At 37.0% G+C, this 27,351-nt stretch overlaps 1 protein-coding gene across 11 annotated transcripts in view; it reads left to right on the top strand.

The window, feature by feature from the left end:
* Positions 1-27,351, top strand: part of CROT (carnitine O-octanoyltransferase) — a 94,817-nt gene that overhangs the window by 21,774 nt on the left and 45,692 nt on the right. For 4 of the 11 annotated variants that reach the window (XM_033440222.2, XM_033440214.2, XM_004263425.4 and 1 more), the window contains exons 8-17: positions 7,229-7,322; positions 8,179-8,304; positions 9,935-10,036; positions 16,008-16,091; positions 16,500-16,607; positions 16,834-16,964; positions 24,453-24,576; positions 26,076-26,154; positions 26,244-26,337; positions 26,459-26,578. In XM_033440222.2, the coding sequence (XP_033296113.1) occupies positions 7,229-7,322; positions 8,179-8,304; positions 9,935-10,036; positions 16,008-16,091; positions 16,500-16,607; positions 16,834-16,964; positions 24,453-24,576; positions 26,076-26,154; positions 26,244-26,337; positions 26,459-26,578 (1,062 nt within the window). Of the gene's footprint in view, positions 1-7,228; positions 7,323-8,178; positions 8,305-8,341; positions 8,429-9,934; positions 10,037-14,635; positions 14,697-16,007; positions 16,092-16,499; positions 16,608-16,833; positions 16,965-24,452; positions 24,577-26,075; positions 26,155-26,243; positions 26,338-26,458; positions 26,579-27,351 lie in introns of those variants that run through there. The other 7 variants (XM_033440239.2, XM_033440229.2, XM_049714899.1 and 4 more) reach the window with 7 other exon arrangements.

Genomic DNA, 27,351 nt, shown 5'->3' with positions numbered 1-27,351 from the left:
CTTCCTGGTTCAGTCTTGGAAGGTTATACCTTTTTAAGAATTTGTCCATTTCTTCAAGGTTGTCCATTTTATTGGCATAAAGTTGCTTGTAGTAGTCTCTTAGGATGCTTCGTATTTCTTTGCTGTCTGTTGTAACTTCTCCTTTTTCATTTCTAATATTATTGATTTGAGTCCTCTCCCTCTCTTTCTTGATGAGTCTGGCTAACGGTTTATCAATTTTGTTTATCTTCTGAAATACCAGCTTTTAGTTTTATTGATCTTTGCTATTGTTTTTTTTTATTTCATTTATTTCTGCTCTGGTCTTTATGATTTCTTTCCTTCTGCTAACTTTGGGTTTTGTTTGTTCTCCTTTCTTTAGTTCCTTTAGGTGTAAGGTTAGATTGTTTACTTGAGATTTTTCTTGTTTCTTGAGGTAGGCTTGCCTGTTTTTCTATTGGCTATTTTTTTATTCTTATTGATTTGTAGTAATTATATTTCTGGGCACTGATCATTTATCAGTTATACAGATTGCAAACATTTTCTTCCATTTAACAAATTTATTTGGTAATTGAACAGACATTGTTAATTTTGATGTAGGCAGAATTATCCATCTTTTAGGTGTTTTGCTTTTGTGTCTTGGATAATCTTTCTGTACGTTCCAGCTATATTTTAAAATTTCCAAATTTGACATACAATTAACAAGCCTGATCTAATAATTTTATTACTGAAAGCCACTCTCCCAGAAACATGTGATCCGTGGGCTGAATTCAGCCTGTGGCCTGTTTTGCTTGGATAACAGAGAATTTACATTACTATTTTAAAATCAGGAGAATTCACAGAAACATATGGATTTCTGGTTGAATTCACACAAAAATTCAGATTTCTGATTTCTTTTAAAAAAATAAATCAGGGCTTCCCTGGTGGCGCAGTGGTTGAGAGTCCGCCTGCTGATGCAGGGGACACGGGTTCGTGCCCTGGTCTGGGGGGGATCCCACATGCCGCGGAGCGGCTGGGCCTGTGAGCCAGGGCCGCTGAGCCTGTGTGTCTGGAGCCTGTGCTCCGCAACGGGAGAGACCACAACAGTGAGAGGCCTGCGTACCGCAAAAAAAAAAAAAAAAAAAAAGTGTTGTTCAGATTTTTAACTCTCTGTTGATTCAACTTCTCAGGTGGTTTTCTTGCTTCCCTACATGCTCTACAGTCATCCATCCTGTGACTTTAAAATTCAAGTTTGATTTTATCTCACTTTGGCTTAATTCTTGAATGGTTTCTTTGGGTCTAGAATAGAGTTCCAGTTTTTTAGTGACGGTCTGGATTTGACCTTCGTCTGTCCCTTCAGCCTTGTCCTGCTCTTCCTCCCTGTGCGTCCTACACTCCTACCCCATTTTTGCTTGCAGTTCTAACATGTTAAGTTATCTGTGATCTTTGCATGTGCTCATGCTTTCTGTTTGGATTGCCTTCTCCTGCCTTGTCCACTTCTAAGTAAGAATTCCTCCTCGTGCTTTGTTTCTGTTCATAGGTCACCACAAGGTCACTACTTCCTATTTTATGTCCTATTTCATGATTTCCCATTCTCTTTCTTCTCTTCATGGCCCAAGGACTTAGACTCCTTTAGACTCTCTGTATGCCTCATATTTATCTTTATTATATTGATTATTAAATTGTATTGAAGTCATTTATTTCTGTGTTTTCACATGCAGATGGAGCTCTAAGATACTACTTACCAGGTCTATTTTTTTTAATTCCCTCTGCTTAATACAAAGCAGAAGTGTGTGGGTGTGCATGTGTGAGTGAATTAAGTGATTAGGCCACTCCTATGCATTAGGAAATTTTATTTAGAAACGTAAGATACATATTAGAAGTGTAACATAGATTGGTCAGATTCTGAATCTTAGTGAGTTGGAGCCTGAAAAGAGATGTATTAAAATTTGCAGTAATCCAGTAAAGAAGTAAGAGGTTGGGACTTTAAAATATGGGACACTCTACATAAAATAAACAATAAGGTCCTACTGTATAGCACAGGGAACTATATTCAGTATCTTATAGTAAACTCTAATGGAAAAGAATCTGAAAAAGAATATATATATATATGTATAACTGAATCAGTTTGCTGTATATCAGAAAGTAACACAACATTGTAAATCAACTATACTTCAATTAAAAAAAATTTTTTTAAAAGATGGGATAAATACAGAAAATGTTTTGGAGATAAAATTAATATGAATTGGTAACTGGATTTAGAAAGAAAGGAAGCTGTTAAATGTGACTGAGTAAGCAGATAGTATTGTAACAGGAGGAGGCAACAGACGAGGAGGTACCTTTTCCATTTTTTTCTTGTTTTTAATAATAGCATTGAGACAATTCACACACCACACAGTCCACCCATTCAAAGTGTACAATTCAGTATTTTTTAGAATATTCAGAATTGTGCTGTCATCTCCACAATCAATTTTAGAACATTTGTGTCACCCCCAAAAGTAACCCTGAGCACGTAAGCAGTAACTCATTTGCTCCCCAACTCTTACCCCGTCCATTAGCAGACATTTCTCATATTTCCCAAACACTTCCACCCCACCAGCCCTAGGCAACCTTTCTATCTTTCACTTAATCTACCTCTATGGGTTTGCCTATTCTGGACATTTCATATAAATGGAGTCTTAAAATATGTAGCCTTTTGTGTCTGCATTCTTTCATTTAGCATATATGATGTTTTCAACATCCATCCATGTTGTAGCATGTATTAGTACCTTCTTCCTTTTTTGGCTGAAAAATATTTCATTCTGAGGCTGTACCACATTTTATTTAATCATTCATCCGATGGACATTTGGGTTGTTTCCACTTTTTGGCTGCTGTGAGTAATGCTGTCCTGGACATCTGTGTATAGGTTTTTGTGTGGACATGTGTTTTTATTTCTGTTGGGTATATATACCTAGGAGTGGAATTGCTGCATCATAACTCTATGTTGGACCATTTGAGGAACTGCCAAACTGTTTTCCAGTATGACTGTACCATTTTACATTCACATCAGCAGTATTTGAGGATTCCGATTTATTTTCATTCTCACCAGCACTTGTTATTGTCTGCCTTTTTGATGGTAGCCATCCTAGAGGGTATGAAGTGGGATCTCATTGTGGTTTACAGCTGCATGTCCATAATGACGATGTTGAACATATTTTCATGTGCCTGTGACCATTTGTATATCTTACTTGGAGAAGTATCTATTCATATCCTTTGCCAGTTTTTAATTGGGTTATTTGTCTTTTTTATTATTGAGTTGTAAAACTTCTTTATATATTCTAGATATAAGTCCCTTATCAAATATATAAACTACAAATATTTCCTCTCATTCTAGAGTTGTTTCTTCACTTTCTTCATGGCCTCTTTTGAAGGACAAATATTTTAATTTTGACCAAGTCTAATTTATCTATTCTTTTGTTACTTGTACTTTTAGTGTCATATCTTAGAAACCATTGCCTGATCAATCCAAGGTCATGAAGATTTATACCTATGTTTTTCTCTAAGATCAATTTTTTAAAAATTTGTATTAATAAAGAGGGGTCAGGGAGATAATTTTTAAATTCCAAATTTAATTGGGGATGTTGACAGAATTTGAGGTAGATACATCCAATAAGCATTTGGAAGTTTGGTACCAGAAATTTAGAGAGAAAATGGGGTTGAAGTTAGAGATTTGGTTGCCTCTTATATAAAGGTGATGGTTGAAGCTATTAAAGTAGTGGATGAAATTACCAAAGGAGAAACTTGTAGAAGAGGTTGGGGGAGGCCACTGAGAGAAATTTGGTGAAACACACATTTGACAGTGGAACGAGAACAAATGGTTAGTGAAAAAGACCAAGTAGTCAGTGAGTTAGGGAGACCACAGTGGAACAGTGCTACAAAAGCCAAGGCAGAGAGAATTTTAATATTGACTCCTGGGTGTTTAAACACTGCAATGAGGAAAATAAGACTGAGATAAAGCTGCTGGATTTTATGGGATGCCATTGGTAACATTCAGAAACGTACTTTCAGGATAATCACTGGAGGACAAAACCCGATTATGGTAAATTAAAGAATGAGTGGGAAGTAATGAAGGCAGAAACAAGATTGTGAGGCCATATCAAGGGTAGAATATTTTAAAAGTGTGTGATTCTGAAATATAAACATTGTTAATACAAATCTTTGTGCTTTTAAATATCAGAAATTGCATGTGTAGCTGAAAACAGGTGCATAGGTAGCCAAATTAAAGGAAAAGAGGGGTTATTTTAGTTACCAAATCTGTACCTCTTTTTTTATATGAATAGAGAAATTATTTTTAAACCACTTTTGAGGTATGATTGACATACAGAAAGCTGTACATATTTATTGTGTACAACTGGATGAGTTTGGAGATAAGTATACACTGATGAAACTATCACCACAGTCTATATCCTAAACATATTCATTACCTCCAAAGGTGTCCCGCCCTCTTAATTTATTTTTAATAATTAATTTTTTTGTGGTAAGAACACTTACGTTAAGATCTCCCCTTTTAGCAAATTTTTAAGTGTACAGTACAGTATCATTAACTACAGGAACTATGCTGTACAGTAGTTCTCTAGGACTTACTCATCTTATATAACTGAAACTTTGTATCCTTTGACTAATGCCTCCTCATTTCCTCCTTAGATCAGCCCCTGGCACCCACCATTCTATTCTGCTTCTAAGAGTCTAACTATTTTAGATTCCATGTATAAGTGATACCATGCAGTATTTGTCCCTCTGTGTTTGGCATATTTCACTTAGGGTAGTGTCCTCCAGGTTCATTCACATTGTTGCAAGTGGTGGGATTTCTTTCTTTTTTAAGGCAGAATAGAATTCCATTTGTATGTATATTATCACATCTCGTTTATCCATTCATCCGTCGTTGAATATTTAAGTTGCTTTTGCCTCTTGGCTATTGTGAGTAATGCTGCAAGGAACCTGGGAATGCACATGTCTCTTTAAGATCCTGATTTCAGTTCCTTTGGATATATACACAGAACTGGGATTGCTGGATCATATAGTATTTCTATTTTTAATTTCTTGAGGAACCTCCATAGTTTTTTATAGTGGCTGCACCAATTGAGAGTCCCGCCAACAGTGCAGAAGGGTTCCCTTTTCTCCACATCATCGTCAACACTTGATATCACTTATCTTTTTGTTAATAGCCATTCTGACAGGAATGAGATAATATCTCATTGTGGTTTTTACTTACATTTCCCTGATGATTAGTGATGTTGAGCACCTTTTCATATACCTGTTGGCCATTTTTATATCTTCTTTGGAGAAATGTCTGTTCAGTCCCTTTGCCCATTTTTTAATCAGATTTTTTTTTTGCTATTAAATTTTAGGAGTTCCTTGAATATTAACCTCTTATCAGATGTATGGTTTGCAAGTATTTTCTCATATTCTGTAGGTTGCCTTTTCACTTAGTTGTTAACTGTGCTGAAGCTTTTAGTTTGATGTAATCCTACTTGTCTGTTTTTATTTTTGTTGCCTGTGCTTTTGGTATCATGTCTAAGAAATGCTTGCTGAGTTCAATGTCTAGAAGCATTTTTTCCCATGTTTTCTTCCAGGAGTTTTATTGTTTCAGGTCTTACATTTAAGCCTTTAGTCTGTTTTGAATTGATTTTTCTGTATGGTGTAAGATAGGGGTCCAGTTTCATTCTTTTGTATGTGGTAATTTTCCCAACACTGTTTATTTAAGGGGCTATCCTTTTCCCATTGTGTATTTTTGGCTTCCTTGGCACCTCAGTTGACTGTATGTAAGTGGATTTATTTCTAGGCTTTCTGTTGTGTTCCATTGACCTGTATGTCTGTTATTTGTGCCATACTATTTTGATTACTGAAGCTCTGTAATATATTTTGAAACCAGGAAGTGTGATGCCTCCAGCATTGTTCTTCTTGCTTAAAACTGCTTTGTCTATTTGGAGTTTTTTGTGGTACCATATGAATTTTAGGATTCTTTTTCCTGTTTCTGTGAAAAATGCCATCGGATTTTAATAGGGGTTGCCTTGAATCTGTAGATCACTTTAGGTAGAATGGACTTCTTAATGGTGAGGATTTGGCAGTTACTAGCTGACCTTTTATTATCAAACTTAAAATGTCATTTCAGGTTTAATACATTTTTCCTGGTGATTTCTCTCTGATAATGACTGTTTTTTTATGACGTGGTCCTTTCCCACTGAATATTAAAATGGCTATATCAGGGAGTGGGGAAAAGTTTCATAGTAAAAACTGGTGCTCTCAGGTGGTAAGGGAAGGGCAGCAGCTCATACCATATGGAGAAAAACAGTGAGGTAGATTTTATTCCTTAAGCATTCAGAATTTATCCTAGTTACTATGGCCGCCATATAACCACCAACTCTGTAAGCTTTATTTGTAATTGAAGCAAAATCAGAGTTAGCAAAGACAGGTAAGCAGGAAGAGATAAGGCAAGTTGCTTCCACCATAGATGCAGATTGTTTGTTATAGAAGGCTTCATCTACTCCACAGGACACCATTAGTTTCAAATAAAGGCGGAGGAATTTTGCAGCAAGGAATTCATTCCTTGAATGATAAAGTCACATATAAGGGATGGCTACTAGTGGTGCATTTTGAGCATTTATTAAGCTACAGTAGCTCACTTTCTGAGAAACCTGTGGAAGCGTTTAAATTGAGGTAATTTCTTAGCATATGTTATGAGGAAGTAGGGATGAAAATAAGCTGTAGAATTTTGATTAAAATTTCTTTGTGGAAGAACCCTGTTATTTACCTGCTATATGTTTAAAGATACGTGAAACTCATCAGACTAGGATTATAGAATGCTATGGGGGGAAATAATTTATCTTTAGCTAGTAGTCTTTGTAATGATTTTAAGTAAGAATGGCATATGTGAAAACATTTAAAACTAACTACATGGTATTTCTATTTTGGGGGTTAAGCCCAAGTATTACTTGGGTACAGAATAAGTCCTCTGTTAATATATACACATAGTTTTTAGCTAGATAAAATGTACATAATAATTTGTGAGATTTGTCAAGTATACTTACGGTATTAATAGGCCACATAATCACTTTAAAAAAAAAATAAGATGTGCAGGAAATAACTCCATTGCTGTTGAGACCATAATCTCTTTCTTTGGATAATATATCAAAACACTTAAATACGTATAAACTTTATAACCTATTAAAGGCCAAAGTAGCTAGTGATCCTGCCTGTGCTCTTTTTGAATCCTCTTTATTTAATCTTCCAAAGGCAACTGACATACATCCAAAAGAAGTGCCATAGTGAACCTGATGGACCTGGGGTAGCAGCGTTAACTAGTGAGGAGCGAACTCGATGGGCTAAGGTTATAATTTACATTTTTCTTTTCTTTTGAGGTATAATTGACTTACAACATTATATTCAACTATACAACATAAGGATTCAATATTTGTATATATTGAGAAATAATCACCACAGTAAGTCTAGTTAGCGTCCATCACCATACAGAAAACTAAAAAATACTTTTTTTTTTTTTTTTGCGGTACGCGGGCCTCTCACTGTTGTGGCTTCTCCCGTTGCGGAGCACAGGCTCCGGACGCGCAGGCTCAGCGGCCATGGCTCACGGGCCCAGCTGCTCTGCGGCATGTGGGATCTTCCCGGACTGGGGCCCGAACCCGTGTCCCCTGCATCGGCAGGCGGACTGTCAACCACTGCGCCACCAGGGAAGCCCTAAAAATTACATTTTTTGTAATGAGAACTTTTAAGATATACTCTCTAGAAGCTTTCAAATATGCAATACAATATTATTAACTCTAATTTACACTTTTGGGGTGAGGTTATGCTATTTTTATTTTATTTACATTTAAATTTCAAACACTGAGCTCAAGTATATGCTGGCCCTTTGTTCAGATTTTTGAAGTAAAGATAAATGGACAGACAGCTTTAAGTTTTAAGCAGCATTAAATACATTGTACAATATTAAACTATTAGAGAAAATCTAGGGGGTGGCATAACTTTATACCTTTATGCATTTAGTAGCACAAGTATAGGGACCAGCCATGCAGTTGGAGGAAAAACCTGTTCAGGAGTCAACAGAGAGGTTCTTGAATTCACACTTTTCTTGATGAACCTTTTTGGTAACTTTTTGAGAACCTATTAAGATTTTCTGGATATTTTGTATTTAATTTGTAACATTTTTTTATTATCTCCTTGCCCTTTAGGCACGAGAATATTTGATTAGTCTTAATCCAGAGAACTTGACTATGTTAGAAAAAATTCAGAGCAGTTTACTGGTATTTTGTTTAGATGACGGCAGTCCACATGTAACACCGGAAGATTATTCTCAGGTATTCAACTATCTTATTTTGTTATTTCTTCCCACAGATTTTTCTGGAGGACTCTTGTGTAAATTGAACATGAGAAGAATTTTGTTACATGCAGGACTTTTTTTTTTTAAACCACTTTATTAAGGTATAATTGACATACAAAAAGCTGTACATATTTAATGTATACAACTTACTGAGTTTGAAATATACACCCATAAAACCACTGTGAAACATAATTGTGAAGACAGTTGTTTCCTGTATCTTGGAAACACCTTTTATCTTAGAATGGGGCAGCTAAGAAAAGAAAGTGCAAATACTAAGTCATAAAATATTTAATGCAGGCTTTTAAAACATTTTCTTAGCTATACACACACACACACACACACACACACACACACACACACATATCAAATGAAGATTATACATAAATAATGCTTTGTAAATTCTTGCCACATTGTTTAGCTCCATTTAGACATCTTATATGTTGTTTAAAGAAGTATGTCTATTATTTGCTTATCAGATGTCAGTGGTTCCCAACCTTTTTATTGATCATATATACAGGAAATTTGCATAAGATGCTGGGCTAAATGAGATTTCATACCAAAGGTGACATGAGAACCTACCTATAACCCACACCAGTGGGCCTTGATATCTTAGTTGGTGAGGTCTGTCCTAAGAATTATATCATTCTTGTGATTTATTTTATCATTTGGTTTTATAGAACACACTGACTTTAGTGAATTTAAGGGTAATTGTGGCCTACTTTTTTTTTTCTGGGGTAATATCATTTCCTGGGAAAAAAATAAAAGGTAGTAGTCATATTTGTAGGAATCTCAGAGTCTTTTGAAAACACTGAAGTTACTTCATAATACATTCATCAATATTAAATGTTAGAAATAAAATAATATAGGATTGAAAAACCTTGTAGCTAGAAAACAATTTTTCCTCTTCCTTAGCTGCATTTGTTTTTAAGTAGAATCAACAAGCTTCTTGAGGAAGAATGTGTTTTCATGAAGTGTTGCTCAAACTTTTTTGCTGCAATCTACAGTTAGGCATATTTAGATTGCAGCCCATTACACACACGTGCACACAAGCGTGTGCACACTTACACATACATACATCATAGAAGTTTCACAAAACAGTAATAATTACTTTGACTATCTGCGATGTACTCTGATATTTATGTTCTATTTTATTCTTTCTTGTAAAGAATGTTTACTGTGGTTTCATGACTCACTTATGGCCCAAACTTACATTTGAGAAACTGCCTTAGTAGGATATGAATTCTTGAAATATTTTTCTTGTAACTAGACTTTAATGACTAAACTTATCAATGCCTCTTATCCTTATCCTATTCAAGTTGCAAAAGCCTTGTCCTTTCAATTGTATATTCTCTAAACATTCATGAATGTTGTACCATCATTCTCTTTTCTGGTAGAATTTCTTGGATTTTGAGTACTATTTAAAGTCAAGGCCAGAATTATTATCTCTTGAATATAATATTTTATTAAATTTTATTAAATTTTGTTTACCTGAAGAGGAAAAGTGAGATCATGTGTGTTTGTGTGTGTGTTTGTGTGTATTTAAGATATAAATACTTAAAAGCCAATATTAAAATCCTTTAAATTTGGAAATATTACATTTATTTTAGGTTGCTACAAAGGTTCTTACTGGAGATCCAACAGTACGCTGGGGTGACAAATCTTATAACTTGATTTCCTTTTCTAATGGAGTATTTGGCTGTAATTGTGATGTAAGTAAACTACTGAAATTATTTTTTCCTTTTACTCTTTTAGGTTAATTTAATGGCAGTAATCTACAATACTTAACGCTGTCCTGTGGTAGAATAAGTAAACACTTATTTAGCTTTATGGCATTAGAGTAAAAGGTTTAGTTATGAATTCTCAGTGAAAATAGAGTATAGGACAAATTATTTTCATCTGTAGTGAGGATAACAGTGTGGTGTGTATCTACAAAGTGGAATTTGCGTGCATTTTTATGTAGTATTAGCTCTTTTAAAATCCACTGTTACCTCTTGTTGAAAATTACAACCTATTTTAAAAGATATAGCATTAGTATATGTTCTATGCACGGAGAAATGTATGTGGATATATTTCTACATTTACCTAGTAATTTTGTGACCTTGTTAAAAAAAATGACACATGATCTTTGGAACATTATTTACTTCTGGATATTAAAATGTCTGGTACTGAATTCCATTTTTTACCTTCTTCATAAAACAAACACATGCGCACACACACACACACAACTTGTTTCTTTTCTGTTCTCCCATGGTTGTCTTTATTAGCTCTACTTTGCCATTTTCTGATGGACATTCAGGAGGTCTATGAACCAAGAAAATTAAAAAATCAACCTAAGTCACAATTACAATATATACTTATAACCTCATTATAATACTTTTCATAAAGTATATGATTTGGTATAAAGTAGTATGAGGTAGATTTTTTGTTTGTATTTGGGGGCTTTCCTCCGAAGTATTGATATTTAGTGACTGTAAGATACTAAAAAAAATCCTGTTACGTTGATCTGGGTTCAATAGTTGTATTAATCAGTATTTATTCAGTTTTAGGTGATCGAGACCTAAGTCAAATTGGCATTAGCTTACGAAGGTATTTATGGCATAGGGGTACAGCTAAATTTGGGTAATGCTGACTTCCAGTGTCCAGATGCTTTCATTAGAAATTTCTCTCTCCATTTTTTGGCATTACTTTCCTATGTTTGGCTTTACTTTTATGTAGACTACACCATGTGATGGTTGTACCTACAGTCTCATGTTTTCACAGCTCTCCTCGTAGATTAGTGTTCTCCGTGGAAATAGCCAGCTTTTTTTTTTTTTTTTTTTTTTTAACCCGAGCGGTTCCAGCAGAAGACCTGGGAATAATGCTCATGTGTTGTATTGGCCTGTGTGAATCGTGCACATTCCAGGGAGTTAGCTGCTCTGATTCGCCTGGCCTGGGTCACATACCAAACCTTGGGACCTAGCTGGTAGAATCACTCATTCAGACCACCACAGAGATGTGTGCTGATTGCCTCAAGAAAAATAAAGTAGCTGTTATTGCCGAGGAAGGCGGTGTGGTTGATGTGCAGGTAATAGAATGTCTTCTACAGTAAATCTTCAGGGTGAAAGGTTGCCATGAGTCATTTTGAAGATTTGCTGTCTGTCCTCTTCCTTACGAGTCCAGTGTTGACAAAAGATTTTGTGTTACTTGCCTCAGCTTTTTTCTCTTCAGCTCCTTGTTTGCTTCTTCTTGACCTCCTCAGGTTGGTTCATAGCCTCACTATTCCTTGGAATCTGTCCTTTGTAAAGTAGCTAACTACCTTCTGGCTTCTTCCCTCCATATCTCGTTGACTTGTCAGCTGCAGTTGATTACCCTCTTCTTCATATGCATCTGACACTGCCTTCAACCTCCTAACAGTCTTTTTGGGTCTCTGGATTCTAAAACTGAGCTTAATATTATTCATAACCATTTTCCCCTGTGTCTGCTCTCTTCTCTGGTTCAATAGTTTCATTGACCATTTCTACATAGGTAGCTTACAGTTATATTTTTCCAGTTTTTACCTATTATTCTCATCTTGAGAGTTTTGTTTCACCATATGTTAAATTGTCCAAACTGGATGTTACATTGTTATGTAAGGGTTAGTTACTCTCATCATCAAGAACTCATCATCTTGCTTTCCTCCCTCACTCCCAACCTCCTAAAAAAACCACCTTGCACTACTTGTATTTTTACTGATGGCATCAACATCCTGCTGTTTGCTCAAATTCAGGAGAAAATAACTTTAATGATGTTTCTATCTTTGAATAAAAATACTGGTCCCGGGCTTCCCTGGTGGCGCAGTGGTTGAGAGTCCGCTTGCCGATGCAGGGGACACAGGTTCGTGCCCCGGTCCGGGAAGATCCCACATGCCGCGGAGCGGCTGGGCCCCGTGAGCCTTGGCCGCTGAGCCTGCGCGTCCGGAGCCTGTGCTCCGCAACGGGAGAGGCCACAACAGTGAGAGGCCCGCGTAACGCAAAAAAAAAAAAAAAAAAAAAAAATACTGGTCCCATAATGAGCATATATCTTTGCACAACTGAAATGCTTTCCTGTAGTAAAGTGTATGGACATGTTTCATGTGTATGCATTGTCACCCATATACTTATCAAATTGATCTGATGATCTCCACTTGACCGTATGCTTTTATTATTTATTTATTTATTTATTTATTTATTTGCGGTACGTGGGCCTCTCACTGTTGTGTCCTCTCCCGTTGTGGAGCGCAGGCTCAGCGGCCATGGCTCATGGGCCCAGCCACTCCGCAGCATGTGGGGTCTTCCCGGACCAGGGCACAAACCCGTGTCCCCTGCATCGGCAGGCGGACTGTCAACCACTGCGCCACCAGGGAAGCCCGACAGTATGCTTTTAAAATTCCATGTAGGTTCCCCTTGCAACCTACGATGATTACTGAAAATGCTATTTAACCAATGTAAAACATTATTAGTAAAGTATATATACTGTAAAGTTAAGTTGTTTTTAATCCAAATTCATATTGCTGCTCTTTTCCATTGGTGCTTGAATATATACTTTTGTGATTATACTACACAATAACATTTCCCTGTTAGGATTTAAAATCCTGGGGTCAACTATTTTATCTTCCTTATATAGGCTTTGTTGTAGGCTTTTGTAGAAGTACATAGGAAGCATGTAATGAACATTAGTTGTTAATAACAGTAGTTACTAATTATTGCTGTGGGCCAGGATCTGTAGTAAGTACTTTATAAGCATTATTGAAATCATTTTTCACAGCTGCTGTATGCAACTAGGTATTGTTTTCCCTTCTAACAGATGAGGCAGTCTACTTAAAGAATTAAGTAACTTTCTCAGGTAACTTACTTGAGAAACTTAACTTACTTATGTAGCTAGTAAGTAGTAATGTTTGGACTCAGAACCAAAGTCCACATTATTAAACAGTATATTACACGTATTGCCTCCATATAAATGAAAAAAAAGATAAAACTTATGTGAACAAATAAAGCATCAGGAAAGCGTTTGATTTTTTTCTATTCTATTTTCTATTTCTATTTTTTTTTCTATTTCCTAACTTTCCCGTTGTGGAGCACAGGCTCCAGACGCGCAGGCTCAACGACCATGGCTCACGGGCCCAGCCGCTCTGCGGCATGTGGGATCTTCCCGGACCGGGGCATGAACCCGTGTCCCCTGCATCGGCAGGCGGATTGTCAACCACTGCACCACCAGGGAAGCCCTAACATTTTTTTTTTAAATTGATGATTAACTTTCTGCCAGGAGATGAATGGGTAAAATTATAAGTCAAAGAGATTTATATCTTTCAGTCATGCTCTTTCGTACTGGTTCCAGTATAATACTGTTGTCTTCAATGAAATAATGTATGCAATACCTGTGAAAGTTCTTTGTAAAGCTACAAAGTACTACACATTTGTGAGATGCTGTTAGAAAAGGGTCTTGTCCATGACCTTTGAGTCTTGTTATACGTGCTGTTGCTGGCAGGCGGGATGAACTGCTCTTGCATCTTGTACTGACCTCCCTAGTAAGCCTTTCCTGGTGCTTTGGTGGCTGCTTACCTGCTAACGGTATACTGTGTTTCTAGACTCCATGGGGCCGTAATACAGGGCAGCAAAGCTGTGTAATGTTAAGGCGATATTTAAGACACCTAATTACACCCTCTGAAACTGGGCCCAAGCGTGCTGGATTCATATCTTAAACCTCCCTTCTTTCTCTCCAAGGCTAGCGGTGTCACTTTCAGTTCATGAATGGTAATTGTGTGTAATGTAAACTGGTAACCTTAACCCAGAGGGGAAAAAACCACATGTGATGTAATTGTCATCAAAGGAACATGGAGAAGATAAGGCAAAAAGTTTATCCTCCAGAATAAATGATGGGAAAATTCACTAGCCACAGTTCCTTTCTCTAAATACAGCTGTCAAAACTATGACACCCCTGTAACTCAGCGCATCTTTCCCACATTCCTTAAACGTTGAGAATTATTTCTGCCACATTGAACACTCTTATAGATATATACACAAAATCATTATGCTTTTAAATACTTATCTAGTGGACTGTGTGTTTACCAAAAGAAGTTCATACCCATCCTCCATTTAGCCTTCAGATTTAGTCTGCCACCCCCATCTGCTTTTCCATAGTGCTTTTAAAATTCCAGAACATTTTAGCGTTGTATATGTACATACGTATACGTCCTTTGACTTCCAATACAAATAGCAATTATTTTCTCTAGATTATTCATGTTTACATCCCTTCCCATTACCTCAAGAGCCCTAATTAAGTGCTTCTGACTTTAAATATTTGTTCTTTCTCAGAAAATAAAATACATCAGTTACTTACTATACTGTGGAATATCCATCTCTTTATCATTACAAGGTGAGGCATTTGAGAATTCTGCATTTTATTATGTGTTAAGAGTGGAGAGAAGGTGAAAATAAAATATTCGGTCAAGTTTTGTTTTGTTTTTTTAATTAGTAGACTTTACTTTTTAGAGCAAGTTCCAGATTTACAGGAAAATTAAGCAGAAAGTACAAAGTGCTCACTTGCTCTCTTTCCTGCACCCCGTTTTATATCTTGCATTGGTATATGTTGTTACATTTGATGAACCAATATTGATACATTATTGTTAACTGAATTACATTGTTTCACTATTTATTGTACAACTATATGGTTTTGCCAAATGCATAATGCCGTTCATTTCCCGTTACACTATCTTTTTAACTCAACACAACCATCAGAGTGATCCTTTTAAATTGTAAGACAAATCATGTCAGTGCTCTGTTCATAACTCTTCAATGTCTTCCACTTTTATAAAGTAAAAATTGAAAGAGATACTTTATTTTTTTATTTTATTTTTTTAAAGCATGAATATTTATTTTTTATTTTCTCTAATTTTTATTTTTCCATTTTTAAAAATTTTTAAACATTTTTATTGGAGTATAATTGCTTTACAATGGTGTGTTAGTTTCTGCTTTATAACAGACTGAATCAGGTATACATAAACATATATCCCCATATCTCCTCCCTCTTGCATCTCCCTCCCACCCTTCCTATCCCACCCCTCTAGGTGGTCACAAAGCACTGAGCTGATCTCCCTGTGCTATGCGGCTGCTTCCCACTAGCTATCTATTTTACATCTGGTAGCGTATATATGTCCATGCCACTCTCTCACTTCGTCCTTCGTCCCAGCTTACCCTTCCCCCTCTCGGTGTCCATTCTCTACATCTGTGTCTTTATTCCTGCCCTGCCCCTAGGTTCTTCAGAACCAATTTTTTTTTTTTTTTTTTTTAGATTCCATATATATGTGTCAGCATATGGTATTTGTTTATCTCTTTCTGACTTACTTCACTCTGTATGACAGACTCTAGGTCCATCCACGTCACTACAAATAACTCAATTTTGTTTCTTTTTATGGCTGAGTAATATTCCATTATATATATGTGCCACATCTTCTTTATCCATTCATCTGATGGTGGACACTTAGGTTGTTTCCATCTCCGGGCTATTGTAAATAGAGCTGCAATGAACATTGTGGTACATGACTCTTTTTGAATTATCGTTTTCTCAGGGTATATGCCCAGTAGTGGGATTTCTGGGTCATATGGTAGTTCTATTTTTAGTGTTTTAAGGATGGGTCAAGTTTTAACTTACAAAATGTATTCACAGTCTTGTGTATTTTCATTTTAGCATGCTCCTTATGATGCAATGGTTATCGTAAGCATCAGCTATTATGTTGATCAGAAAATTTTTGAGAGTGAAGGAAGATGGACGGTATGTTAGAACAAATATTTCATCCCTTTCTCCTCATAATTTTTTTTATAAATTTATTTATTTTTGGCTGCGTTGGGTCTTCGTTGCTGTGCACGGGCTTTCTCTAGTTGCGGTGAGTGGGGGCTACTCTTCGTTGCGGTGCGTGGGCTTCTCATTGCGGTGGCTTGTTGCAGAGCACGGGCTCTAGGCGCACAGGCTTCAGTAGTTGTGGCTCGCAGGTTCTAGAGCACAGGCTGAGTAGTTGTGGCACCTGGGCTTAGTTGCTCCATGGCATGTGGGATCTTCCCAGACCAGGGCTCGAACCCGTGTCCCCTGCATTGGAAGGTGGATTCTCAACCACTGCGCCACCAGGGAAGCCCTCCTCATATTTTTATAGATATAATATTTTTAAGTTTTCCCTATTTTCAGGGTTCAGATAAAGTACGGGATATACCACTTCCAGAGGAGCTTGTTTTCACTGTGGATGGAAAAGTATTAAATGACATCAACCAAGCGAAAGCCCAATATTTCAAGCAGGTAGATTTTTCACTTTTCTCTTTGATAGTGATACTTTATCTTATAACTACTATATATGAATATTTGGCTATCATCCAAGTATGATGGCATAAAACATTTAAAAATTACAACTTTGATACCTTTATGTATGTCTGATGATTATTTTAATGCAAGTGATATTTTGGTTATCTTTGGGGTATTCTCTTTAGGTGTTTTTTCACTGTTCGTATTTAATTCTTTTTGTTAGGCATCTGATCTGCAGCTTTTGGTCTATGCCTTTACGTCTTTTGGCAAAAAGCTAACCAAGAAGAAGAAGCTTCACCCTGATACCTTTGTTCAGCTAGCACTTCAGCTGGCCTATTATAGACTTCATGGACGGTGAGGACCATTCATTTTCCACTTTCAGAGTCTTAAAGTCCAAGGCTATCTTTACTATAGCTATTCTGTCATAACTCCCCAGTGTTTTTGTTTTTTTTTTTTTTTTTTGCTGTACACAGGCCTCTCACTGTTGTGGCCTCTCCCGTTGCGGAGCACAGGCTCCGGATGCGCAGGCTCAGCGGCCATGGCTCACGGGCCTAGCTGCTCCGCGGTATGTGGGATCTTCCCAGACTGGGGCACGAACCCATGTCCCCTGCATCGGCAGGCGGACTCTCAACCACTGTGCCACCAGGGAAGCCCCTTCCCAGTGTTTTTTGTTAAGTTTTTCCCAGTTGGCACTGTGCCCTAGTTTGTACTTTCATCAACAGTGTTATTAGAGTTTCCATCTGTGACACTTTAACAGTCTTTCCTTGTTTTTCATTACCTTGATATTTTTGAAGTGCCTCCTCTCTTCTGAGAGAGATTTGTCATTCTTTGGAATTCAGATCGCTTGGTTTTCTTGCAGCCTGTTTTCAAGTGGGTTCATGAAAAAGTATGGTTTTATAGATTAGACAGTCTTTACTCATTTTTAGGATAGAAGAGATGGTATGTTATGACTTTCTACATCCTAAGCAGAAGTGGAAGCTCCTTGATCTTCCTTTTTAAAATTTTACCTGAGAATATGTATCTTTAAATGGGATGTTTAGATCATTTACATTTAATATAATTATCAATAAGGTTGGGTTTAAGTCTACAGTCCTGCTGTTTCTCTTTATCCCATCTGTTTTGTGTTTCTTTTTTTATCTTCTCTTGAATTCCTAGTTTTTTTTATTGTTCCTTTTATCTCCATTATCAGCTACACTGTTTTTTTTTTCTATTGGTAGGGTTTTACAAAATACATCTTTTTTTTGTGGTATGCAGGCCTCTCACTGTTGTGGCCTCTCCTGTTGCGGAGCACAGGCTCCAGACACGCAGGCTCAGTGGCCATGGCTCAGGGGCCCAGCCGCTCCGCGGCATGTGGGATCTTCCCAGACTGGGGCACGAACCCGTGTCCCCTGCATCGGCAGGTGGACTCTCAACCACTGTGCCACCAGGGAAGCCCAAAATACATATTTAAACTTGCAATCTATCTTCAGATATTTTCCACTTAAAGTATAATGAAAGAACCTGAAAACAATGCTTCTATTATGCTTATCTCATTCTTTGTGCTATTGTTGTCATACGTTATACTTGTACATATGTTAACAACCTAATGATGCACTACTATTTTTGCCTTCAACAGTCAATTATCTTCTTTTATTGTGGTAAAATATAAATAAAATAAAACTTGCCATTTTAACTATTTTTAAGTATATGATCCAGTGGCATTAATTACATCGACTGTGTTATGCAACCATCACCACTATCTATTTCCAAACTTTTTTTTAACCACCCCAAACAGAAACTCTGTACTCATGAAGCAATAATTTCCTATTCTCCTATCCCAACCCCTGGAAATCTCTAATCCACTTTCTGTCTATATGAATTCGCCTGTTCTGGATATTTCCTCTAAGTGGAATTATACATTATTTGTCCTTTTGTATCTGGCTTATTTCACTTAGGATAGTATTTTCAATGTTGGTTCTTTTATGGCTGAATAATATTCCATTGTATGAATATACCACATTTTGTTTGTCCATTCATCTGTTGACAAATGCTTGGGTTGTTTCTGCCTTTTGGCTATTGTGAATAACACTGCTGTGAGCATTCACATGCATGTATTGGTTTGAATCCCTGTTTTCAATTCTTTTGAGTCAATAACTAGGAGTGGAAGTGCTGGGCTGTGTGGTAATTCTATGTTTAACTTTTTGTGGAACTGCCCAACTGTTTTCCACAGTGGATACCATTTTTACATTCCCACCAGCAATATACAAAGTAATGTATAATTGTTCTACATCCTTGCCAACACTTACTTTTCTGTTTAAAAAAAAAAAGAAGCCATCCAGAGTACTTGTGAAGTGGTATCTCATGTGGTTTTTATTTGCATTTCCTTAATGACTAATGAGGTTGAATATCTTCGTGTGTTTATTGGCCATTTGTATATCTTCTTTGGCAAAATGTCTATTTAAATCCTTTGTGCATTTGGTAATTTGGTTGTCATTTTGTTGTTGAATTTTAAGGGTTCTTTATGTATTATAGATATGAAACCCTTATCAGATAGGTGTTTTGCAAATATTTTCTCTCATTCTGCAGGTTGTCTTTTCATTCTCTTGATAGTATGCTTTGATGCACAAAGTTTTAAATTTTGAAGTTCAATTTATCTGTTTATTTCATTTGTTGCCTGTGCTTTTGGTGTCATATCCAAGAAATCATTGCCAAATCCAGTATTACAAAACTTTCCCCATATGTTTTCTTCTAAGAGTTTTATAGTTTTAGCTTTTACTTTAGGTCTTTGATCCATTTTGAGTTAAGTTTTGTGTAGGGGGTATGGTAAGGATCAAAATTCACTCTTTTGCATATGGATATCCAGTTTTCTTAGCATTATTTGTGAAGAGACTGTCCTTTCCCTATTGAGTGGTCTTGACACTCTTGTCCAAAATCAATTGACCATAGATGTGAGGGTTTGTTTCTGGGTCAGTGTGTTGTTCAGTGTGTCTCTTCTTGTGTTCATACAACACTGTTTTGATTATTGTAGCTTTGCAGTAAGTTTTGAAATCTGGAACTAATGAGTACTTCACCTTTGTTCTTTTTTTCTTAAGATTTATTTATTTTATTTATTATTTTTGGCTGTGTTGGATCTTAGTTGCGACATGCGGGACCTTCGTTGACGCATGCAGGATCTTTGCTTTGAGGTGCGTGGGCTCTTCGTCGTGGCGCGTGGGCTTCTCTCTAGTTGTGGCGTATGGGTTTTCTCTTCTCTAGTTGTGGTGCGCAGGCTCCAGGGTGCTCAGGCTCTGTAGTTTGCAGCATGCAGGCTCTCTAGTTGAGGCGCACGAACTCAGTAGTTGTGGCACACGGGCTTAGTTGCCCCAAGGCATGTGGGATCTTAGTTCCCTGACCAGGGATTGAACCTGTGTCCCATGCATTGGAAGGCAGATTCTCTACCACTGGACCACCAGGGAAGTCCCCTTCACCTTCGTTTGTTTTTTTGTTTTTTTTTGTTGTTGTTTTTGCGGTACGTGGGCCTCTCACTGCTGTGGCCTTTCCCGTTGCGGAGCACAGGCTCCAGATGAGCAGGCTCAGTGGCCATGGCTCATGGGCCCAGCTGCTCTGCGGCATGTGGGATCTTCCCGGACTGGGGCACGAACCCACGTCCCCTGCATCGGCAGGCGGACTCTCAACCACTGCGCCACCAGGGAAGCCCGACCTTCGTTCTTGAAAAGAAGATTGTTCTGGCGACTCTGGGTTCCTTGAAATTCCATATGAATTTTAGGATGGGTGTTCCCATTTTTGTAAAAATGTCTTTGGGATTTTGATAGAGATTGCGTTGCATCTGTAGATCTCTTTTAGTAGTATTGTCATCTTAATATTAAGTCTTCTAATCCATGAACATGGGGTCCCTTTGCATTTATTTATGTCTTTTTAAGTTTCTTTCAGTGTTTTGTAGTTTTTGGTGTACAGGTCTTTTTGCCTCCTTGGTTAAGCTTAATCCTAAGTATCTGATTCTTTTTGATGCTGTTGTAAATTGTTTTCTTGATTTTCTTTTCAGATTATTTATTGCTAGTGTATGGAAATGCAACTGATTTTTGCATGTTGACTTTATATCCTGAAACTGCCGAATTCATTTATTAACTCTAACAGTTTTTTGTGGACTCTAGCATTTTGTGTATAAGTCCACACATCTGTGAATTAGAGATAGGTTGGATTTTGTCAAAGGCTTTTTCTGTATCAATTGCGATGATCATATAGGTCTTTTTCTTCATTCTATTAATGTAGTATATTATGTTGATTTTCATATGTTGAACCATCCTTGCATTCCTGGGATGAATCCCACTTGGTCATGGTGTATCATCCTTTTAATCTGCTGCTGAATTCAGTTTGCTAGTAATTTGTTGAGGATTTTTGCATCTATATTCATAATGGATATTGGTCTATAGTGTCTTTTCTTACCGTGTCTTTTCTTGCAGTGTCTTTGCCTGGTTTTGGTATCAGGGTAATGCTGGCCTCATATTATGAGTAAGGAAATGGTCCCTCCTCGCCAGTGTTTTTGGAAGAGGTTGAGAAGGATTGGTGTTAATTCTTTACGTATTAGAATTCATCAGTGAAGCCATCTGGTCCAGGACTTACCTTTGTTGGGGTTTTTGATTGCTCATTCATCTTGTTACTTGTTATACATCTAGTCAGATTTCTATTTTTTCTTGAGTTAGATTTGGTAGTTTGTGTGTTTCTCAGAATATGTCCGTTTCATCTAGGCTATCCAGTTTATTGTATACAGTTCATAATATTCTCTTACAATCCTTTTTAATTCTGTAAAGTCAGTAGTAATGCCCTTTTTCTCATAGTTGATTGTAGTAATTGGAGTCTTCTCCCTTTTTTTCCTTAGTGTAGGTAAAAGCTTGTCCATTTTGTTGATCTTTGCAAAGAACCAACTGTTGGTTTAGTTAACTTTATTGTTCATTTCTGTATTTTGTTTATCTCTACTGTAATCTTAATTTCTTTTTTTGCTGGCTTTGGGGCTAGTTTGCTTTTCTTTTTTTTTAATTCTTTAAAGTGTGCAGTTAGTTTACTGATTGGAGATCTTTAGTGTAAGTATTTAGAGCCATAAATTTGCCTCTGAACAGTGCTTTTGCTTCATTCCATAAATTGTGGTATGTTCTACTTTTCATTCATCACAAGGTGTTTTCTAATTTACCTTCTGATTTCTCCCTGAACAATTGGTTAAGAATTTGTTTTATTTCTACATATTTGTGAATTTTTCAGTTTTTCTTTTTATTGCTTTTTAGCTTCATCCCATTGCCATTGAAGAAGATACTTTGTATGATTCCAGTCTTTATAAATTTATTGAGACTTATTCTGTGGCCTAATATATGGTCTATCCTGGAGAATGTTCCATGTGCACTTGAGAAGAATTTGTATTCTGCTGTTCCTTAGTGGCATATTCTATATATGTCTGTTAGGTGTAGTTATTTATAGTGTTGTTCAAGTCTTCTCTTTCCTTATTAGATCTTTCTATGTGTTTTATCCATTATTGAAAGTTGGGGATTGAAGTCTGCAACTATTGTTGTAGAGCTGTCTAGTTCTCTCTTCAATTCTGTCAGTGTTTGTTTCATATATCTTATAGCTCTGTTGTTTGGTGCATATATTTTTATAGTTGTTATATATTGATGAATTAAACCTTTTATCAGTAAATAATGTCCTGTTTGTCTCATTCATCCTTTGTACTTAAAATATATTTTGTCTGATATATATACAGCCACTCCTAATGGAAAAAAAAATGTATAGCCACTCAAACACTCTTTTGGTTACTATCTTTTTTCATCATTTTACTTTTAATCTCTTACTGTCTTGGTTTCTAAACAGAATCTCTTGTGGACAGTATGTAGATGATGTTTTTTGTTCATCTTGCCAGTCTCTGCCTTTGATTGGAGAGTTACTGATAAGGAGGGAGAATTCTGCCATTTAGCTCTGTATTCTTACATGTTTTTGTTCTTCAATTCCTCCATTACTTTCTTTTTTGGTAGTAGTGATTTTGATTTTTTTTTTGGAGTGTACCATTTTGATTTCCCTATTCTTTCTTTGTATTTTTTAAGCCATTTTCTTTATGGCTACCTTGGAAATTACATTTAACATCTTAAATTTATAACAACTTAGTTTGAATAATACCAGCTTACTTTTAATAGTATACAAACACTGTGCTTTTATCCATCTCTGTACTGCCCTCTTTATTTTATCACAGATTACATCTTTTTACATTGTGTGTCCGTTAACATAAATTTGTATTACTGTTTTATGTATTTACCCTTTAAGTAAAGAAACTGTTAAACATTGTTGTTCTATCTCCCATGTTTCCAATAAACTGGTAGTTAGATTTGGCAACTTGAGACTAGTAATCGATTATTTTTATTATTTTTTTATAACAGTAAGTCAAATAGTATTATTTGTTTCCTATCGCATCCTGTTCAGATGGAGGGTGAGTTCAGTTGTTAGCCAACATCCATTATAAAGTTTCCTCCCTGATTTTTTTACCTAATGGTTTTAGTGGCCATTGATGATCATTACCAAGATCTATTATTTCATTACAGGCTGCAGAGTAGTGATATTTTGTCATTCATTCTTACTGCTTTTATCTTTGTTTTTTAAAGAATGCTATTTTAGTGGTGGTTTAAATTTTTATTTACACTTTCTCCTTCACATTTTGAAAGGATACTGTTTCAGCTCAGGGAGACAGTCTTATAGAAACACTGAACAGAGGAGGCTCAATAACTGCAGGAATTCCCTGGTGGTCCAGTGGTTAAGACACGGTGCTTTCACTGCCGTGGACCCTGGGTTCAATCCCTGGTCAGGGAACTAAGATCCCACAAGCTGCGTGTCACGGCCAAAAAAAAAAAAACCAACTGTTTGAGCCCTCTTAATGCCCACGTTCAGACCTTTTACTCTACCGTTTGATTGCTTTAACTCTAAATTCCTATCACGAGGAAAGTAAGAGAGCTTTGTACCAAAAATTGTTGTATCATTCTCCACCCCAGGGAAACAGTCATCATTCTAGGGAACTTCTTAAATAATGCTTTTACTTAATTCTAGAGTCATTCATGTTCTGTACGAGGAAACTAAAGGCCAAGGACTCTATTACCCCGTATCTTAGTAGCTTAGAACAACAAACATTTATCATCTCACATTTTCTGCCTGTCAGGAGTCCAGGCACAGCTTAGCTGGGTGCCTCTGGCTTCAGGTCTCTTGTCAGGTTGTAGTCAGGGTGTCAGCCAGGACCGTGTCTTCATCTGAAGGCACCCCTTAAAGAGGATCTGCGTACAGTCTCACTCACGTGGTTATTAGTAAGGTTCATTTCCTCCCAAGCTGTTGTTCAGAGGCCTCTCTGTTTCTTGCCACCTGGGCCTCTCTACAGGGCAACGCCCAGCATGGCAGCAGGCTTTCCTCAGAGTAAGGAGATGGGAGAGCTCTCTTTGTGACCTGATTTCAGAAGTGACATCTCATTACTTTTGTCATATTCCTTTCATTAGAAGGAAGACACTAAATCCATCCCACACGCAGCGTGAGGGGTTATACCAGGGCATCTGCAGGAGGCAGGGATCACTGGGGGCATCTCAGAGGCCACCTGCCACAGATGCCAATGTTCACAACCTCACAGCAGCCAAGCCTTTGAAACATTTCCTGTTATACCAGGCCGCAGTACATTTTGCTCTTTGATGTTGAAAACAACCTCTTTGTTATTGAAAATCTCAGTCGTAGTCTGTATTGTAGAACTTAGTCTCTAACCAAAGCCAGCTTTATTAGGTGAACTCTCTTTGTAATATAACATTAGAGCATTTTCCTTCTCATGATACATTCTCTTATTTTCATTTTTTCTTGTAGCCCTGGTTGCTGCTATGAAACAGCTATGACAAGATACTTTTATCATGGCCGTACAGAGACTGTGCGATCATGTACAGTGGAAGCAGTCAGATGGTGCCAATCCATGCAGGATCCTTCTACCAGTGTGAGTATTTGAAAAGAAAAAATTAACAGGATTTGTCTGTTCTAAAGGAAACTTGGCTCTTAAATAACTAACTTCTTCAAATCCCTGGATCAGTAAAATACTTTCAGACCTTTTTTTCTGGAAACTTACAAACATTTCTTCATTTGCCAGTGAAGTATATACTTGGAAAGAATAAGAAACAGGGAAGACCTGATAAGAAGCCCATTTGTGTCATTTTCTAGGCAAAGTAACTTCAGCACCTTGAGTATTTCACTACTGTTGATCTACCTTTGGATAACGCCCATAAAATGTAGACTCTCCCAAAGTGCCTTTAATAGGAAGCTTTTCTTGATGTGGTTGAACATTTTTGAAATCAGATTTTTTGTGTGTGTATTAGAACCAGTACAGCTTTATATGTTTTGTTTTATACTTGAAGCATTTGCACAAAAGGGTAGTTGCTTCCCACTATTTTGGTATTGCATTTGTTTCTTTAGTTTTGATTGACATAGTTATGTATATGTTACCTTATTTTAATTTCATAGAGCTGCTTCATTATCATTTTTGTACAACTATGCTTTAGTTTTGAAATCGTAATTGCTTCTGTCTTTACACTTGTTGATATCACTTCCATGCTGCCCACAAGTTTCTGTTTTCTTGTTCTGGGAAAGAAATAATCAAGTTGCAGGGCATATAGGAAAGAAAAGGCAGAGGAATGGGGTAAGGGTAGGGGGGACGGATAGATTGGAAGTTTGGGATTGACGTATACACACTGCTATATTTAAAATAGATGACCAACAAGGACCTACTGTATAGCACAGGGAACTCTGCTCAATATTCTATCATAACCTAAATGGGAAAAAAATCTGAAAAAGAATGGATAAATGTATATGTATAACTATATCACTTTGCTGTACACCTGAAACTAACACAACATCTTAATCAACTATACTCCAATATAAAATAAAAATTAAAAAAATAAAGGCAGTGGAAGAAGTGAGCAAAAAGACAGAAAAGTTATACATCTCAAGGTCTTTCTCAGAATCTTTTTTCTCTCCAAAATTACCCAAATTCTAATTACTTTTTAAAAAAATTAATGAACGAATGAATTTTTTGGCTGCGTTCGATCTTCGTTGCTGCGTGCGGGCTTTCTCTAGTTGCAGCAAGCGGGGGCTACTCTTTGTTGCGGTGCGTGGGCTTCTCATTGCGGTGGCTTCTCTTGTTGCAGAGCACGGGCTCTAGGCGCACAGGCTTCAGTAGTTGTGGCATGCAGGCTCAGTAGTTGTGGCTCGCGGGCTCTAGAGCGCAGGCTCAGTAGTTGTGGCGCATGGGCTTAGTTGCTCCACAGCATGTGGGATCTTCCCGGACCAGGGCTTGAACCCGTATCCCCTGCACTGATGGGCGGATTCTTAACCACTGTGCCCCAGGGGAAGTCCTGCCTAATTCTAATTACTTTGAGCTCAGGTTTTTTGTTTGGTTTCTGTACAGTTTGTTATTGAAGTATCTCTTGATTTTTAACACAGCTTTTTGAGCAGCAGCACAGGATGTTAGAAGCTTTTGCAAAACATAATAAAATGATGAAAGATTGTTCAACTGGAAAAGGTACGTGTACTGGTTTTTTTCTGACTTAAAAGAAAATTCTCTTGTGCTGAAGACATTTTTCTAACTTCAGGTTTGGGGTTTTATTGCAGGATTTGACCGTCATCTGTTAGGTCTCTCACTCATAGCAAAAGAGGAATGTCTCCCTGTTCCAGAACTCTTTACAGACCCACTTTTCTCCAGAAGGTAATATAATGTAGTGTTTTGTAACCTCATCAGTTTCTTTCTTCCTGAATGTTAAAAGCTTTTCAGAAACAATGTAAGCTTCTGTAAGCCTAGTAAAATATCCTTTCTTTGTGCCATACAGTGGAGGAGGTGGAAACTTTGTTCTCTCAACAAGTCTGATTGGTTATTTAAGAGTCCAGGGAGTGGTGGTTCCCATGGTACACAATGGCTATGGATTTTTCTATCATATCAGAGATGACAGGTGAGGCTGCTTTTTAAATTATTTTTTATTTTAGTATATTTTATTTGCATCTATAAATTTTTTTAGAATAGTATTTTATTTATTTTATTTTTTTTACATCTTTATTATTCTTAACTGTGCTCACTTTTGTTGTTTTTGTCTTTCCTACACTATGATTCTGACGGTGTTGTCATCTGTCACTGCATGGGCAATTATTTTTTACGACTTAGGCGTTTAATGCGTATTTGTTTCTCTTTCCTGCTTTTGAGACATTTGTCAAATCAGTCCTTTAGGTGTTTTATGCAGAGCACTGTTTCAGGTGGACTCAGTGATCACATCATCATCCTCCAAAATCAGTACACATATTACCAAATTTGTTCTACCCAAGGTATTTGATGACAAGTTCAGATAAAATTTGATGGTCTATAAATATGTGGTGGTTAGTGCATAGACAATACTAATGAGACCAAGACAAGAGACAAGGTAAATTAATTTGTGTTCAGAAAAGGATGTTTTACCAATTCAGACGCATTTCATTTTGGTTGTATGGGATTTGACTTAAATTTGTGGAAAGAATGAGAAAGAAAATACTAAAACCTGGTAGGGTAAAGAGAGGTGGAGAACAAGGTAATAGCGAATTGACAGAAAGGCTTGGAAAGTCCCCTTTCACAGAGTGTGGCCGTCTCTTCACAGGGATCTGTCAGAGCTTGGGAATTTAGATAATGGGGCTACACATATAGCACTGTATGAATAAGAAGAGAGCAGGCTTAGAGGCATTTCAGGTGGAATGTGAA

Source organism: Orcinus orca, chromosome 9 (genome assembly GCF_937001465.1).
Source record: "Orcinus orca chromosome 9, mOrcOrc1.1, whole genome shotgun sequence".
Lineage (NCBI taxonomy): Eukaryota > Metazoa > Chordata > Mammalia > Artiodactyla > Delphinidae > Orcinus > Orcinus orca.
Note: the sequence above shows the minus strand (reverse complement) of the source record. Positions and strands in the feature narration are given on the sequence as shown.